Source organism: Pygocentrus nattereri, chromosome 2 (genome assembly GCF_015220715.1).
Source record: "Pygocentrus nattereri isolate fPygNat1 chromosome 2, fPygNat1.pri, whole genome shotgun sequence".
NCBI lineage: Eukaryota > Metazoa > Chordata > Actinopteri > Characiformes > Serrasalmidae > Pygocentrus > Pygocentrus nattereri.
Genome location: NC_051212.1, coordinates 53,269,062 through 53,284,914, shown reverse-complemented (window position 1 = coordinate 53,284,914; position 15,853 = coordinate 53,269,062). Strand labels below are relative to the sequence as shown.

The window sequence follows — 15,853 nt, the reverse complement described above, 5'->3', positions numbered from 1 at the left end:
TCCACCGTCTTCTGTTCTGAGGACTTAGCCGTCCTCCCAGTCCATCTGTGCCTGTCAGCAGAGAGAGAGAGAAAGAAGAGAGGGCGAGAGAAAAATACAGAAAAAGCAAGAAAAGGGGCGTGGGAGTAAAGTAAGAGGGATGATAAGAGAGAGAAAGAGAGAAAACGAGAGTGAGAGAGAGAAAAGATTAGAGACAAAGAAAAAGAAAGATGTTGACAGAGGGTAAAGAGATACAGAGAGAGAGAGAGCGAGAGAGAGAGAGGTAGGAGGAGTGAGCAAGAGAAAGAGATAATGATTTTAGTTCTGTATGAAGACAAGAGAGAAAGAGACAGAGGAAGAGAGGGAAAGATAGACAAATAGAGAGAGAGAGAGAGAGAGAGAGAGAGAGAACACACCTGAACTTCTCAGAACTGGAACAGATGAAAAAGGATGAAGACAGATGACCCAGGGTCTGGGGAAGGCCCCACGATTAAAAGTTCAAGCAAACACATGAAACAACCTTAACTCCTACTGAATTCAGACTGGACAACTGGAAGAAACATCTACGCCAGTGGTCATTAATAGACTCGGACCACGGTGTCCAGACCCAGACTCTGTCCTATGCGGACCTGGACCTATAACCAACAAACTATGGGGAATTATTTAATTTGGATGGGTTGTCCTGTTTCAATCAGTGTAACTTTTCTAGCCTTTATGAGGGCTTTGGCAGCCGGAGACTCGGACCAATCGCACGCGTGACGCTACTCAGCCAATCAGATCTGTGCATTACGATGAGCTCTGAGACTCGAGGGATGGGTCAAGAAACAGCAGTCAGAGAAGAAAGTGAGCCAGACTATTTTACAGTATAGAATATTTCTGATATTCAGTTGTTGACTGTATAAGATGTTCACGGCCCAGTTTATTCATTTCTTACTGTATTTATTTAACTGTTGTATTAAAGCAGTAGAACACTCGAAGAGTGAGTTATCACCAATAACATCACGGCTGTGACGATCTACGGCCACCGAATCACAGCCGGGATGTCATTTCACAATAACACGCTCCCTCTCGGGTTCTACTGCTTAAATATAGAATTCCAAGCACCACAGAAGAGCTCGTCCTCATAGTCGTGTGTAAAGGCTGAGCCATGTTTTGAGGTAAAAAACACATTTTTAACTGCAATAATCCACAAATGACTATGACATACATGAATTAAATGACATAAAGAGGTCCCACTTGGCCATGAACTAAAGCCCACCCACACAGCATTGGGTTTGGGCGACTATTGGTGAAATCCATTTTTCCTTCCTCTTCCGTCTCCTCCATTCTCAGACAGCTTCAAAAGCCACATTGAACCTGACGTGAAGATTCCACTGCATTACAAAACTCGTCCAAATTAAACGACAACAAAAACAATCGACCTACTAAATAAATTAAATAGGGCTTCAATCTCATACATCTTTGTTGACTACCTGCACTTGGAATAAAAGGGAACTTTGGGAAAATTAAAGTTTTTGCCACTTTAATAACGGCAAGAAGGAAAAAACGCAAAAATAGACGCTCCCTGTGTGGCAGAGAGGCAGGACAGGGAGATGCTCAGCTATGCGCGTGATCCAAGATGCACTCAGGGCTCTGTGTAAGTGTGTGTGTGTGTGTGTGTGTGTGTATGTGTGTGTGTGCATTTCTTACCACCATGCCGTGCGCCGCCGAGTGCTTCAACTCTGCTGCTGTGGAGTTCCATGCATTTTTAACGAGTCCATCAAGTTCTAACGCGACGTGTTTTAAAATAAATCCACTGATTAATTAATGCCGGGGTGTTGAGGGGGAGAAGGACACTTTTTCAGCTTCCATCTGATGATACAAACACACACACAGTTGGCTGCGGACCCTCAAACTCTCCAGGTCGCAAACTTAGAGTGAGAGCCCAGTCGACAGCAAGAAAACTCAGGTACCAAACCGACTGCTACGCCAGCGTCATCGACCCAAACACCGTCTTCTCCCTCGTACAGTCCAGCACACCTTGACTCACAGAACTGACTACACTGTAGGGAAGCACCAACAGGGCAGTTTTGGGAGCAGGTTGATATCCCGTCCTGGATCTGCTGATGCTGATCCATAAACATTTAGTAGAAATTGGGACAACGGTACCTTCAGTGGTGAGAGAAGATTTCTCAGATTGAAGGAGCAGAGAAATCTATCCTTTATCTATCAGCGTCAGCTTCAGAGTACAACAGCTACATCAACAAATATTGGTGGGAAATATCAGTTAAATCCAAACACCAGTCTGATAAGACACTCTGCTGTTTATATGAAGCTTAAACAGGACTTTTGTACGTATCAGTTTTCCGTCCCTAACAGCTAACTGAAAGACATCATTCACTCATACAGTCAGTGATGTATCTAGAACTTTCAGAAGGTGCACAGTGGTCTTTTTCTAACTAAACTGGTCCCACTGGAAATCAAACTGTTGTCGATAGTTGGTAGCTGGTAGTTGATCTAACATGTAAGGCCTTTAGTTCAGCTCCTGAAGTCCAATAAGCGAACCACCTCAGCTCAATCGACCTAGATATCGCAGAGAAAAAAAACATAAAATATTATAGACATTTATTTATTTTTTAAAATTTCCAGAAAGCATTAGGCTTTCTCAAGGTCTGGAAGACATTTACGGTATTTGGCAGATGCTCTTATCCAGAGCGACTTACAGTTTGATCATTTTACACAGGTAGGCGAAGGTGGTGTTAGGAGTCTTGCCCAAGGACTCGTATTGGTATAGTGTGCTTACCCAGGTGGGGATTGAACTCCAGTCTACAGCGTAGAAGGCAGAGGTGTTACCCACTACACTAACCAACCACCTTTGGGGTATAGTATGTGCATCAAAAATGAAGTTATTTCACTTCAGAATATTAAAGTACTGGTAGTCAAATCATCAGGTAGGTCAGTCAAATTGCCAGACATGCCAGAATGTTGTGAGCACTAAAACCGAAGCAATTTTACTGTATTAATAGTTATCAGACTAGCATGTCTCACCTAAATGATGAGTCTGTTTAAAGAAAAGAAAAGACCAGAAGTACTCAGATTGGATCAGGGAGCAAAAAGATTCCATTTGAACATGATATAATTGTAGAAGAGTTATAAAATATGATAATCAGTGCAAATATGAATGTAAATCAAATGAAAGATGCAGTATGCGGACATCAGGCACAGCGTGATACTGCTCTGCGCCGATGTACAATTCCACACCGTCATACATTTTTAAACAGCCTCCTCGCCCCTCGTAGATGCTGTGTTTCGGTACGGCGCGTGAAGCCGTGTTTACACTGACTTTAATTTGCACGGGCAGATCGGTCCCGAGGCGGCCAGCGATGAATCAGAGCGATCAGAGTGGCTAACAGCAGGAGTGCCAGGCCCCAGATCCGCCTTTTGGAGTGGGAAAGCACTGCGATGGATAAAAAGAACAAAACAGAATGTTAGTCAGTTGTCGATGTGAGAGAATCAGTCAGGCAGCCTATCTGGCTGGGCCACGATTTCTTTTGTTTCTTCCATCCTGGATGGCCAACAGCTCATACGGCGGCGCCTACGTGGACAGCATTTGGGAAAGAAAAGTATCGCCCACTGCTTTTATGTGCGGATTTGCCTTGCTCATGATTTCTTGTTGTCTTTTTCTCGTAGGTGATGATACTTTACTTTCAGCCAAGCGTGTTCCGCTGTATTCTTCTGAGATGGGTTCGCCTCCTGGGCTTTGCTACTGTCTACGGAACAGTGATCCTCAAGCTGTACCGGTATGTGTTCAGACTACAACAGTACAGTGTTTTGGATCTACTCACACTCACACAGTGACCACTTTATGAGCTCCACCTACATTATAGGGCCACTATATAGGCGTACAATTACAGATTGAAGTCCATCTGTTGCTGCACCATTAATCAATCCCCTCAAGCCCATTCATCATTCTGCAGTTTCTGACCACAGGTAGCTGTTGTCCAGATATTATTTGGGTGGTGGACCACAGCGATGACACTGACATGGTAGTGTGCATCTCACCGCTTGACTAAAAGTATTCCATCACTCAGAAATATCCAGCCAAGTGTGGCTCTGTGGTCAGAAACTGACCATTGATGAAGGGCTAGAGGATATATATATATATATATATATATATATATATATATATATATATATATATATATATATATATATATATATATATATATTTGTGTGTGTGTGTGGGTGTAGGTGCTGTCAGAACAAAACCTTGTATCTCCATTTTTGTCATTTTTGACAGAATTGTAAAATGCCTGTTGTCCTTTACATTGTCTGTACATTTTATGATGAATGCTCCAATACAAAGAGCTCAAAAAGACATGGAAAAAGTCTGGTTTCTATGTGTCTCCTAACAACCAGCTGGAAGACTTGGTAGACACCAGAACTGCCCCCAGCAGATAAACAGCACTTAAAGCTTTTGTCTCTTGAGAGAGAGGAGAAAATGAAGCTGCTTCAGATCTGAAAACATCCACAGGAGTTTCTGTCCATCCTTCTACTGTGTGAGAAGACCACTCAGCACTGTGGACCTGAAAGGATGTGTAGCTGATCAAGAAGAACCTCACTGAGAAAAGGAGACGGACACATCAAACAAAGAAGCTGAACGATGGACTGACCACCCCAGAGTCCAGCCCTCAACATCACTAAATGGGTTTGATTATTTCAGATAATGATCAACCATATATGGGTTGGTCAGAATAGATTATTCAATCAAGTATAATAATATTCATTGCCTGCCTACACAGAGAACTTTCTGGCTAAAGTCACTGCATGACCGAAAGCAAGAATCTGTTACTGAGCAAAAGGCTAAATGGAGGCAGTCAGGACTCAATGAGAAGCAACGCTGATAGACAGAGAGAAAAGGGCAGAGAGCAGCTTCAGTCGATAAAATATGCAGCTATATTTCAGGCTGTGGTGTTGACCTGAAGCATTTCTCTGGGCTGGTGATTGGGTTTGGACAAATAAAGGCCATAGCCTCAATTTCCTGCCAAGTCCATTCCCTGAACAGGCACAAACGCTGCAGCTGAGTTTTAGGAAGTGGGAATGAATTACCAGTGCATCGCTGCAGACTGATTCACCTCAATCATTGCCTTTTAACAAATCAAGCAATCATGAGGACAAAGTGGGCTTTACACTAAAATAAAGGTGCCAAGAATGGCTCTTTTGCCATACTTTTCACAAAGAACCTTAAAGAACCTTAAAGAACCTTACAGAACCATTTTTGTAGAAAAACTCAGATGTCTTTACACTGGTGGTGATAGTAACCAGGGGTCGTATAGATCTATAACTAACTGTCCTTTTAACATCTCCAGGTGCATCTCCAGGTCAGAAAACAATCTTCTATTCTCTGAGAATATCTTCTATTCACAGACTGTTCTGGTTCTTGTCCAGGGTGCTGAAAGTGTTCCTGTCTCGCACGGCCCAGCGGATCCCCTACATGACCAGTTGGCGTGTGCTGCGCCTGCTGGCCGCCATCCTGCTGGTGGTCCTCTGGTTCCTGGTGGCCTGGACCTTGGCCATGTGCCAAAGCACAGACATCCATCACACTCTCGTTGACATGGGGGTCACCCCAGAGGGCCTGCATTTCAACATGTGCCTGCTGGACCGCTGGGACTACATGATGGCTGTTGGTGGGTGTTAATTTGTTAATAAGCAAGTGCTTGTAGTAATAAGTAGTGATGCAAAACTAAAAACCACATGTCAACCAGCAAATCTGAAATTAAGGACGTGACCCACTTATAAGTGCACATTAATTGAATTCTGCATTAATACACCAAGATATTAAAAAGAGTTCCTTTTATGTGCATAGAACATGGTATTGATCGATGAAACCAGGCATCAATGTGTATGTAAAGTAAATGGATTTATAGTTTATATTTTTAACTGTGAGCACTGGTCACACAAATGTCTATTTGTAGGTTAGCTCTATGGGGCTCACAAACTTGCCCATTCATCAAATTTTATGCGTCTATATCTGTGTCTCTACCTTTGCAATAAAACAGCAAAGAAATACGGTTCAAACATTTCCTGAATCTGTAGAGCCACCCTTTCCATTCCATCTTGTCTCGAGATCCTACGAGACTCACATCAGGAGTTATGAGCCTATGAAGAGGGGCTGAGATACATGTCGCCTGCCTCTCACCATGTGGAGCTGGTTAATTCGTGTGTCCGTCTGGATTCTGGCTGAAACTGAGCAACAGATACTCAGAAAATCTCTAAGGACTGTCCGTCACGCCGGAAACCCTTTATTCTTCATTCAGTCCACATTGGAGACTCCACATTGGAGTAAAACGGCATCAGAGAGTTTACAGCTGCTGAAGCTGCTGCAGTGGGTTTGGAAAGTAGTGTTGAAGATAACGGAGCGTTTTGATATGAAACAGGAATATCGTGTTATATGGCTTTAATCATGTGTCATGTGAGGAATTAAATGGCTTCAATGGTTAATCATTTAATCATTTACAGGCCTAATTTGAAGCAAATGCTAAAATGTGAATTGGCACCTGCATTGGAGACAGAATGAGTGGAAACAGGTATTCAGACAGTTTAGTTTTTGTTAAGTAATCTATCTTTCAGTGTATATATCCACTTCAATTGCAAAATTTTGACTTTGTACATATAAAAATGAATAAAAAGTAGGTATTGATAAGAATAAACAAATATTAAAATCCCAGGCTTAAGGCTTAATATTAAGTAACTACAGGAACTTCAATGCAAATTGGCTGAGCTATTCTTAGGTTATAGAAGTGTGTAATAAAACTTTGGGACTGCCAGTGAGCCCTGGTAAAGTAAGAGGTTAAAAAATGTAATTAGACCAACATAAATATTGATTAATAGTTTCAAAACCGTCATTGACGATTACAGTTTCAAGAAGTCTATGATAAAAAGTAATTTGCTTTGGTTCAAATTTGGCTTTTCTTCTTGGAAAACCATTTTCAGTTCTGAAAGGTTACGAGGGTCCCTCTGTTGGACCTAAACTTTCAAAATCCTCCAAATGTACAGTGGGTTTGAGATTGGCTAGGTCATGCAAGCACCTTGCAAGTATGTTTGGGGTCACTGTCTTGTTGAAACGTCCATCTTCTCCCGTTCCTTGGCCAATGAGATTACGTTCTTCTCTAATGTGCCCTGCTGCATCGCTTTGATCATGTTTCCTTTGATGACGTGCAATGCCCCAGTTGTCCCTTGCAGAGAAGCAGGCCTAGATCATGATGCTCCCACCTTCGTACTTCACTGTGTGTGGTGTTCTTGGGAGTTATTGAAAAAGGGCTATTTTTGTTTCCTCTGAGCAGCTGAGCAGTATGAATAAATATCAACTGTGCTTGGCAGGAATTGCAAGATGAAGCAAACATGGAAGCCCCTGCAGCCTAGGGGTGGACAATATGATGATATTTTATCCTTTTCGTGATAAATTATGGCACAATATGCTTTTCTGAGTGGATATCATGAGTACTTAAAGAACGCCAGACTGCATGCTTTAGTACAAATAGAGCATAAGAGTCATGTTTAACTGGTTTTAGTGTAGTGCAGTGTGTTAAACAAAAAATCCTTGTGTCACGCAATCCCTGTGACAGCTGCGATATAGGGCGAGAAGGCGGTGCCCATGTCTCACACTCTAAGAGCTGCGAGTGACAGCTGTCTAAGAGTGACAGAGGAGGACGTCTGCCAGGAGAGAGGGCAGGAGAAGTGTGAGAGGTGTGAAGGCTGCCCACGACTCCCAAACTCCAACTCCCGGGCCCTTCCTCCTGTTTCACAGCTTGGCCGCTGGGATCGAACATGAGGCACAGTCTAGTGGCCTTGCTATGGATCGTTCTCCCACCCTCTTATGCTGCTGACGTCCTCCACATGGCTCTTATTGTGTGAGGCTCGGGCACGACGACCGCGAGAAGGTGCCTCGGGTGGGTTGGGTGCCTGCCACACACTGTTCTCATAGTTGTGGTAGAACTGTTTTAAACATGGCCTATCTGGTCCGTTTTTTTGTCTGTTCCGTCAAATTTCGGAAGAATGAAATATGGAGCTGCACATTATGTTTCGTGAATATTGGTTTATTTCAGGCCACCAAACAGCTTTCTCTCTCTGAACATAGCCTTGCCAACAGTCCCAAACTAACGAGAAAATATGGGAAAAATACCCAAGTCTCACAGCTTAAGGAGGCTGCTTTGACAGCAGAGGCGTTGGATATATAATCTAATCCTCCGGGGGCAGTCGGGGAGAGCCGGCGAGGCGTGCAGCTGCCAGACACAGCGCTCGCACTTTCTCTCCCCATCTCTGACAGCCTGCAGAAAACGGAGAGAGAGAGAGAGGGAGGGAGTGCTCAGGTCATTGTGAAGATAAGATGCAGGGAAAACACACTGTATCTTCTGACAGCAGCACAGCTGTGAATCAGTGTGAAGAACCGACAGAGCAGAAGTGGAATTGGGACTCTAATACTGTGGCAGACAAATGGTCAAGGTTTAAAAACAGGTTTCCTTTGCTTTCAGATGAAAACTGTAGACACCATTCAGCTTTACCTTACCAAAGGAAAAACCAATATGAAATATTTTATTAAGGTTTTGGGCCACAAGTGTCCAGAAAAAGCTTGGCATAGATTCTACAAGTGTCTCGAATTGCGCTGGCGGGATGGAATATCATTCTTCTGAAACACATTCCCAATATTTTGATGATGCTGCATTAAAAACTCCCATAAGAGTTCAACTGGGTTGAGAAAAAAAGGGTTCTTCTATCGTTGTGATGTCAGACTTGAGACTTTTTGGTACTATATAGAACCCTTTTCAAAAAGGTTCCATATAGAACCATTTACAACACATTCTCCATAACCTGAAGAACCTTTCATGATGCAAAAAACCTTTAATCATGCAAAGGGTTCTTTGAATGTTCATGGTTCTAAATACAACCATTTCCTTTACTAAAGAACCCTTGAAGAACCATCATTTTAAGCATGTAGAATAAAGATGATCAGTCACAAAAATGTTGTATTGATTGGTTCCCTGTAAGAGGACAAGTGGACCTAAACCATGTCAGCAAAATCATCCCCACAGCATAATATGATATGAATTAATATATACAGTGCAATGCAAAGGCCCCAGAATTGATCCTTGAGGTATACCCTCAGCCATTGTCAAGGGCGTAGACATTCAGCCTGCACTTGTGGGTGTGCATTGTGCAGTGGCCTTTGCAGAATCCAGATGTAAAGTTACTGTATGTACACATGAAATGTCACTTACCGGCAGCGGCCCAGAGTTCCCATATCGGTGCATCCCTAATAATTAGTATTATCATGTAGGGTGTTTTGACATTTATGGCCTGAACTCAACCTCTAGCAGTCTACTACTATTGGTGTTACATCATCGTGACATCAAACATAACAAAAGCAGCCTTTATGACAGATGACTCCTATTGGAATGAGCCTTATAAACATTTATGCAGGTTTATGTCAGGTGTCATGTAGCCTTAAAAACAGTAAAACATTTGTTTTAGCACTATTACATTTAGTTAGTGATCTACTATGGACTGTCAGGTAGGATCTGAGCATCAGGCCTCCTTCAGTTCATGAATCCTTGTCATTTAATGCCAATGCTATCCAAACATTCTGCTGGATTTGTTGAGTCAGTTCATCAAACATTCAGTAAAAGGAATGCATTTGGTGTCTGCTCTGAATCTTCAGAGGAGACAAGGAGGAGACATGTCTCAGGGAGAGGGCAACCGCCTTTTGCACAGTCGGAAATCCCTGTTGTCAACTGTGGTGAATGATTAGTAACTGTGTGGTGCTCTGTCTGTCTCTCTGGCCTGGCCTAGCGGAGTTCCTGTTCCTGCTGTGGGGCGTCTATCTGTGCTACGCCGTGCGAACCGTGCCCTCCGCCTTCCACGAGCCGCGCTACATGGCAGTCGCCATCTATAATGAGCTCCTCATCTCGGCGATATTCCACATCATTAGGTGAGTAATACACACGAGGCTTCTGCTTTTCGGAGTTAAACGCTGAGACTGTGTTTAAAGCTGGACCATTTCCTCTGCACATTTTTTCCTTTGATTGACAGCTGAGCACCAAGAACCTCACTCCCAGCTCAGCTCATGTTTGTTTTAAATTTCTGACTCACTCTCTAGTGATTCAGGGAAAAGTTAAAGGGATTTGGTTTTATATCACATTATATGTGTCACTGGCTCACAGTAATTCAGTTGCTGTCCTTCAAAATTAGTAATTACAGCTACAAACGCTGTAGTTTACCCTCTCGAGTGTTGTTTCGGAAAGGAACAGTAACCAATAAGAATATCAATAACCAAATGAGTACGTCATGCTGTGTTTTGAATTATGTCTCATTTGTTATTACAAAACAATTATTAGTCAAATTAACAGTTACTACATAACTGAACTTGAAACAATCATTCATTGAAGAGATTTTTGTGGAGTCCCACAGGGTTCAGTTTTGGGGCCCTTGCTCTTCACTTTGTACACGTTACCTGTAGGTGATGTCCTTAGGAATATTTTTATAGCTATGCTGATGACACGATTTTGATGCCTTCTGATGATCAAGACTCTGCTGACAGGCTGAACAGGTCTGTGTCAGATATTTCTCAGTAGATGTCACAAAATTTCTTACAACTTAAAAATGAAAAAAAATGAAATATTAATCCTTGGAAAATGCTTTATGGGAAGCTTGGTTCTTTAGCTTTGTATACCAGACCTGAACCACGAAACCTGTGTTTTAATCTTAGACTCATATAAATAAAACAAAAAAATCAATAATCAACAACCCACAGTTAATCATTTAAAACACTGCCAAACTGTATTATCCACTGAGGCTTAAATATCAAAGAATCATCTAATTGTGTGTAGACACATTTTCAACCACATTTCCCTTTGAAGTGGTGATGGAAGGTTCAAGGTCATTGTCCTTGCATTTGTTTCAATTTTATGAACATTTAAAACAAGTTTAAGACTGTAAAGTCTGTGTTGTGTAATATTAAAAACATCTTATAAGTTATGCAAAGCTTGGCTTTGAGTAGGTGTAGAACAGAAAGTAACCATCAGCATAATAATTTAAATTTGGCACATTATGACAAAGAATATTAATATATGCAGTAAAAAGCAGAAGCCCCAGAATTGATCCTTGATGTACACCTTAAGCCTTCACACACTGTGCTCCACCAGATAAATAATTCTCAAGCCAAACAATGGTGTCTTTGGTTAATCCGATACTCATAAGATTTCATTACTATATGATCTACTGTGCCAAAAGCCTTCAGTAAATCAATTTAAAGGGCTGCACAGTGATACACTACATCTAATGAAACAATTAAGTCTTTTATTACTTTCAGTGTCACTGTGATTGTTTTATGACCATAACAGGAACCAACAGGATTTTTCTAGTTCTAATTCATATCCAAAGACAAGGGAACCAACAGAACCCTTGGTTCATTTTCCACCCACTAGAGATGGCTGGAACTACCACGGTTACTGTGATTAGTTATTTAATTGCCTTTTTAATTGTATTTTATGCTATTCTAATGCAGCTAATTTGGCCAATTTTTGGCTTTACCTTTACCTTTATTACAGCTTCCATTCTTTTCAGGAGACTCACCGTCAGTCTCTCTAAGAAATCTGCAGACACACCTCCAAAGCTCAGTCTGAGAAGCTGGTTGATGATTTTCTGAAGTAATCAAACCCATTCAGTGGTGCTGAGGTCTGGACTCTGGGGTGGTCAGTCCATCATTCAGCTTCGTTTGATGTGTCCGTCTCCTTTTCTCAGTGAGGTTCTTCTTGATCAGCCACACGTCCTTTCAGACCCACAGCGCTGAGTGGTCTTCTCACAGTGGAAGGATGGACAGAAACACCTGTGGATGTTTTCAGATCTAAAGCAGCTTTGATTTACTTTCTCCTCTCTCTCTCTCAGAGATGGAAGCTTTAAGTACTGTTTATCTGGGGGGCAGGGTTGGTGTCTACCAGGTCTTCCAGGTGGTTCTTAGGAGTCCCATTTTCTCTGTATCTCCTAATTGTTTTTGGAAACCTATTTTTTTACCACATATTTACCACTAATTTCTCCTTCCTTACACAAATCTGATTAGAAATATCTTCTCAAAAAGGAATGTATTGTATTTAATGGCTATTTTGGCTGGAAACTGAATAAATGACTTTTACATAGCATTTAATAATGTAGTAAATTCCTGTTTTGCTATTGCATATTGCTGCCCCCTCCAAACCCCAACCCTCCCACATATCCCGCACCTCCCGCAATGAAGGATGCCACTTAGGGCCCCGAAATGTCCCAAAGTTGTGAAAACAAGATTATCTGAGGCTCAACTTTAGCTATTTGGGATCCAGCATGAAATAAAAACTTTAGTCACACGTCAGCAGAAGTTTTGCCGCAAACCGTTCTGGGGAAGACAGCTCCCATCAGCTAAATGACTAGTGTCACCGGGACAGCACAGATAAGCCAGTTGAAAGGAGGTGAATAAAATATGCCTGCTCCAGACAGCTCGTGCATAAATCTGCCAGGGCTTAAAATAAACCCCTTGTGCCCTTTTCCTGTCTTATTCCGAATCTTCCGGCTTTGATACGCCGCTTCTGTCGCTCCTTAATGCCTCCTTTTTGACCACAGAGCACCAGGTCCATTCAGCTCGTGCCGTCAAGAGGTGAGGGTTGGAAACGTCTCCGGTTGTAACATAGTTTTGAGTAAGCAGCTCTGAACCAGAAGCCAGTCCGAGGGACAAACTACATCCATGTTCTTTGAAAGGTTTGTGGGCCAGGAACAACGGCTCTCACAATGTGAATCAGTTTCTGGCAGCCGTGCCTTGCCCACCCTCCCTGCCTTCACAGCATGGCTGGAGCCCCTGCTGGCGCTGGGAGATAAGCTCAATGTTTGTCTGAAGAGGCGGTGATGCTGGCTTTCGACACGCTGCCAAAACAGCCCCTGAATGACTAATGATCTTAATGAGGCAGGATCCAATACAGACACGCAGTGTCCTCCACGGCACCTTGAACACCATTTCGGTCCCCACTGAGTAAAAGCTCTTTAAGGGGGCTCTCTAATGACACTCATCATATTTCATTAGGATGGTTTTTAATTGATCGCTTGTAAACATTGCATTGTATTAGTGCCAACGTAGTAGAGAACGACTGCTGCTTCATTGCTGGCAGGCAGCATATCAGATACATCTTTGCCAGGGAACACTATAACTCTTCTGGTCTTCTCTACAGATTCACCCTGGCTCCTGGACTGCACCCAGACTGGATGCTCATGTTATTTTTTGTCCACACACATTTGACAGTGACGGTGACTCTCGGTTTGCTGCTCATCCCAAAGGTGATTTCTTTGTTCGTGTTGCACTTTCTTTCCACAAATGTGTTCCACACTTATAGGTATTAATAGTTTACATCATTGGTTACCAACCCCAATCCTTGAGATACACCTTCTTGCAGAGTCTGGTTCCAACCACAATCTGCCACACCTGCTCCAGCCAATTAACTTCTACAGAGGTCCTTGACTGGCTGGATAAGATGCATTAGGGTTACCATGTCAGCATAGTGCTAGCATGGTAGATGCAGGTTGGAAACCAATCTCTGCAGGAAAGTAGATCTCCAAGAGGGTGGTCGGTGATCCTCGCCAAATGCAGTTTTAGGCCGCAAAAAGAGAACATGCCCTGGAAAGAAGACATATGGTCACCCTATTATTAATTAGCTCAGTCTCATGCTGAAATGATGAGAAATGTAATTTTAAAGGTGCAGTGTGTAAAATTTAGAGGGACCTATTAGCAGAAATGGAATATAGTATACAAAACCATGTTTTCATTAGTATATAATCACCTTTAATTACGAATCATTGTGTTTTCGTTAGCTTAGAATGAGCCCTTCATCTCTATATAGGCAGTGGCTCCACTTCAAATAGAGGCTGCAATGTTGCGTCACCATGTTTCCACAGGAGCCCAGAATGGACAAACCAAACACTGGCTCTAGAGGGCGCTTTTCGCTCCGGTTGGCAGACGTAAAAAGAAGAATCAGTGGATGCCGCCAGTGCTGGCTGAACATTTTGTGTTATGAAAAGTTAAAGTTAAATATTGACAAATGGAGGATCAGACTTATTATTTAGCATGAGAAAAAGCGAGGGACTGTGAATACTTGTCGTCAAGGAAGCAAGAACATGAAGAAGCAAAACAAAATCAGGGACAGGCAACTACACACTTGGAAAGGGAGCGATGAGGGAGGGGTGTTCAGTTGGTTGCAATCAGCAACCTCACCATTAGTTGCCACTAAGTCTTACACACTGCACCTTTAAAGTAAATTTACTCTTAAGAATACAAAAAGCTGCATCAAAAGAGCCAAAGTCCCGTAGTCATAAGTAAAAATGGGGAAGATTAGAGAATACACTAATGAAATGTGACAACGTATTGGCTAATGGCCATTAAAACAACCAGAGCTGTAGTAAACCTCTCTGGAAGAGGACACGTTCACACAGTGAGGAATGTTTATAGAATCAAATATTTTGAGGTTGCCAAATCTCCAAAATTAGGGAACTATCTGCAAGACATGCTAGAGGAAGGCCTTTTCTTTCATCTAACCAGAGTTCTTTGTCTGGAGTCAGTTTCTATGGTCAGATGAGACAAAAATAAAGCTATTGTCAACAAACACTCAAGCTGGATTTGGCACTTAAAGAAGGATGGCGATTCAGAGAAGAACCTCATTGAGAATGTAGCTGCTTCTGCCAAAAAGCAAACCAAAACACATTCAACTCCACACAAAAATGGTTCACTGCCCACAGAATCAAGCTTCTGACATGGCCATCCTAGTCCACTGACCTACAACCCTTTGAAAACCTGTGGGCTGAGCTGAAGAAAAGTGTCAAAAGGAGAGGATCTGCGACCCAGGAGAATCTGGAGAGATTCTGTTTTGTGGAATAGCCTCAGATTCCTTGCTCTGTATTCAATCTCAGTCTCATCAAGCATTATAGAAAAAGACTTGTTGCCGTTATGTTGGCAAAGTGAGGTTTCACAAAATACTAAATGCAGTGGTGTCAATAATGATTTGCATACTTTTGTGTAAAATAATTTGATGAAGTTTTTTCTTTTCTGTGACTCAATGTACAAGTTTTTACATATTTTCTGTGTGAAATTTAACATCTTTTTACCCATCTTAACCAATGGTGCCAATAACTGTGGAGCCGACTATAAATTGACCATCAAAAGCCGAAGTTTATTGTGCTGAGATTTAATGATTAGTTAAGCGAAAGTGTGTTTCTTTTGCAGTTCCTATTCACTGGGACTCACATGCAGGATGACATTGCTACTGAGGCCTATGAGGACGAGCTGGATATGGGCCGGTCCGGTTCTTACCTGAACAGTAGTATAACTTCAGCCTGGAGTGAACACAGTTTGGACCCTGAAGACATTAGAGTGAGCTTCCCCAGCTTGTGTTTGTCCTTAATGATTTATTAAGTTGTATTTATTAGGAAAATATCATGAGAACACAACAAGACACCTTTTCTGATTTTCCAGTCAGATTTAAAATCTGTGGAGTTGCATAGGACTAGCATATTACGTTCATACACATACACTTGTTAATTTTAACCCAACTATCTTCCCAATTTAGTCTTCTCCAATTCCACCTCCTAGTTAGGACTCCCCCAATCACATGATGCCATCACCGCTAAGAGTGAAGGGGTGGGGGGGGGCGTCCTACCCACCCAGAGAGAGTGAGGCCAATTGTGCTCTCTTGGACTCCCAACCACAGATGGCTGTAGCATCACCAGGGATTGAACTCGTGATCTCCTGATGATAGGGCCAATGCTCAGACAGTTGCCCCACATACACTTGTTTGCAATCAAATTGGTTTAATATTATTGAAAACACTGATTC

At 42.3% G+C, this 15,853-nt stretch overlaps 1 protein-coding gene across 3 annotated transcripts in view; it reads left to right on the top strand.

The window, feature by feature from the left end:
- gpr158b (G protein-coupled receptor 158b) overlaps positions 1-15,853 on the top strand; it is a 65,411-nt gene that overhangs the window by 46,002 nt on the left and 3,556 nt on the right. For all 3 annotated transcript variants that reach the window (XM_017703440.2, XM_017703438.2, XM_017703439.2), the window contains exons 6-10: positions 3,649-3,758; positions 5,407-5,645; positions 9,805-9,943; positions 13,203-13,308; positions 15,245-15,391. In XM_017703440.2, coding sequence (XP_017558929.1) covers positions 3,649-3,758; positions 5,407-5,645; positions 9,805-9,943; positions 13,203-13,308; positions 15,245-15,391 — 741 coding nt within the window. The remainder of the gene's footprint in view (positions 1-3,648; positions 3,759-5,406; positions 5,646-9,804; positions 9,944-13,202; positions 13,309-15,244; positions 15,392-15,853) is intronic.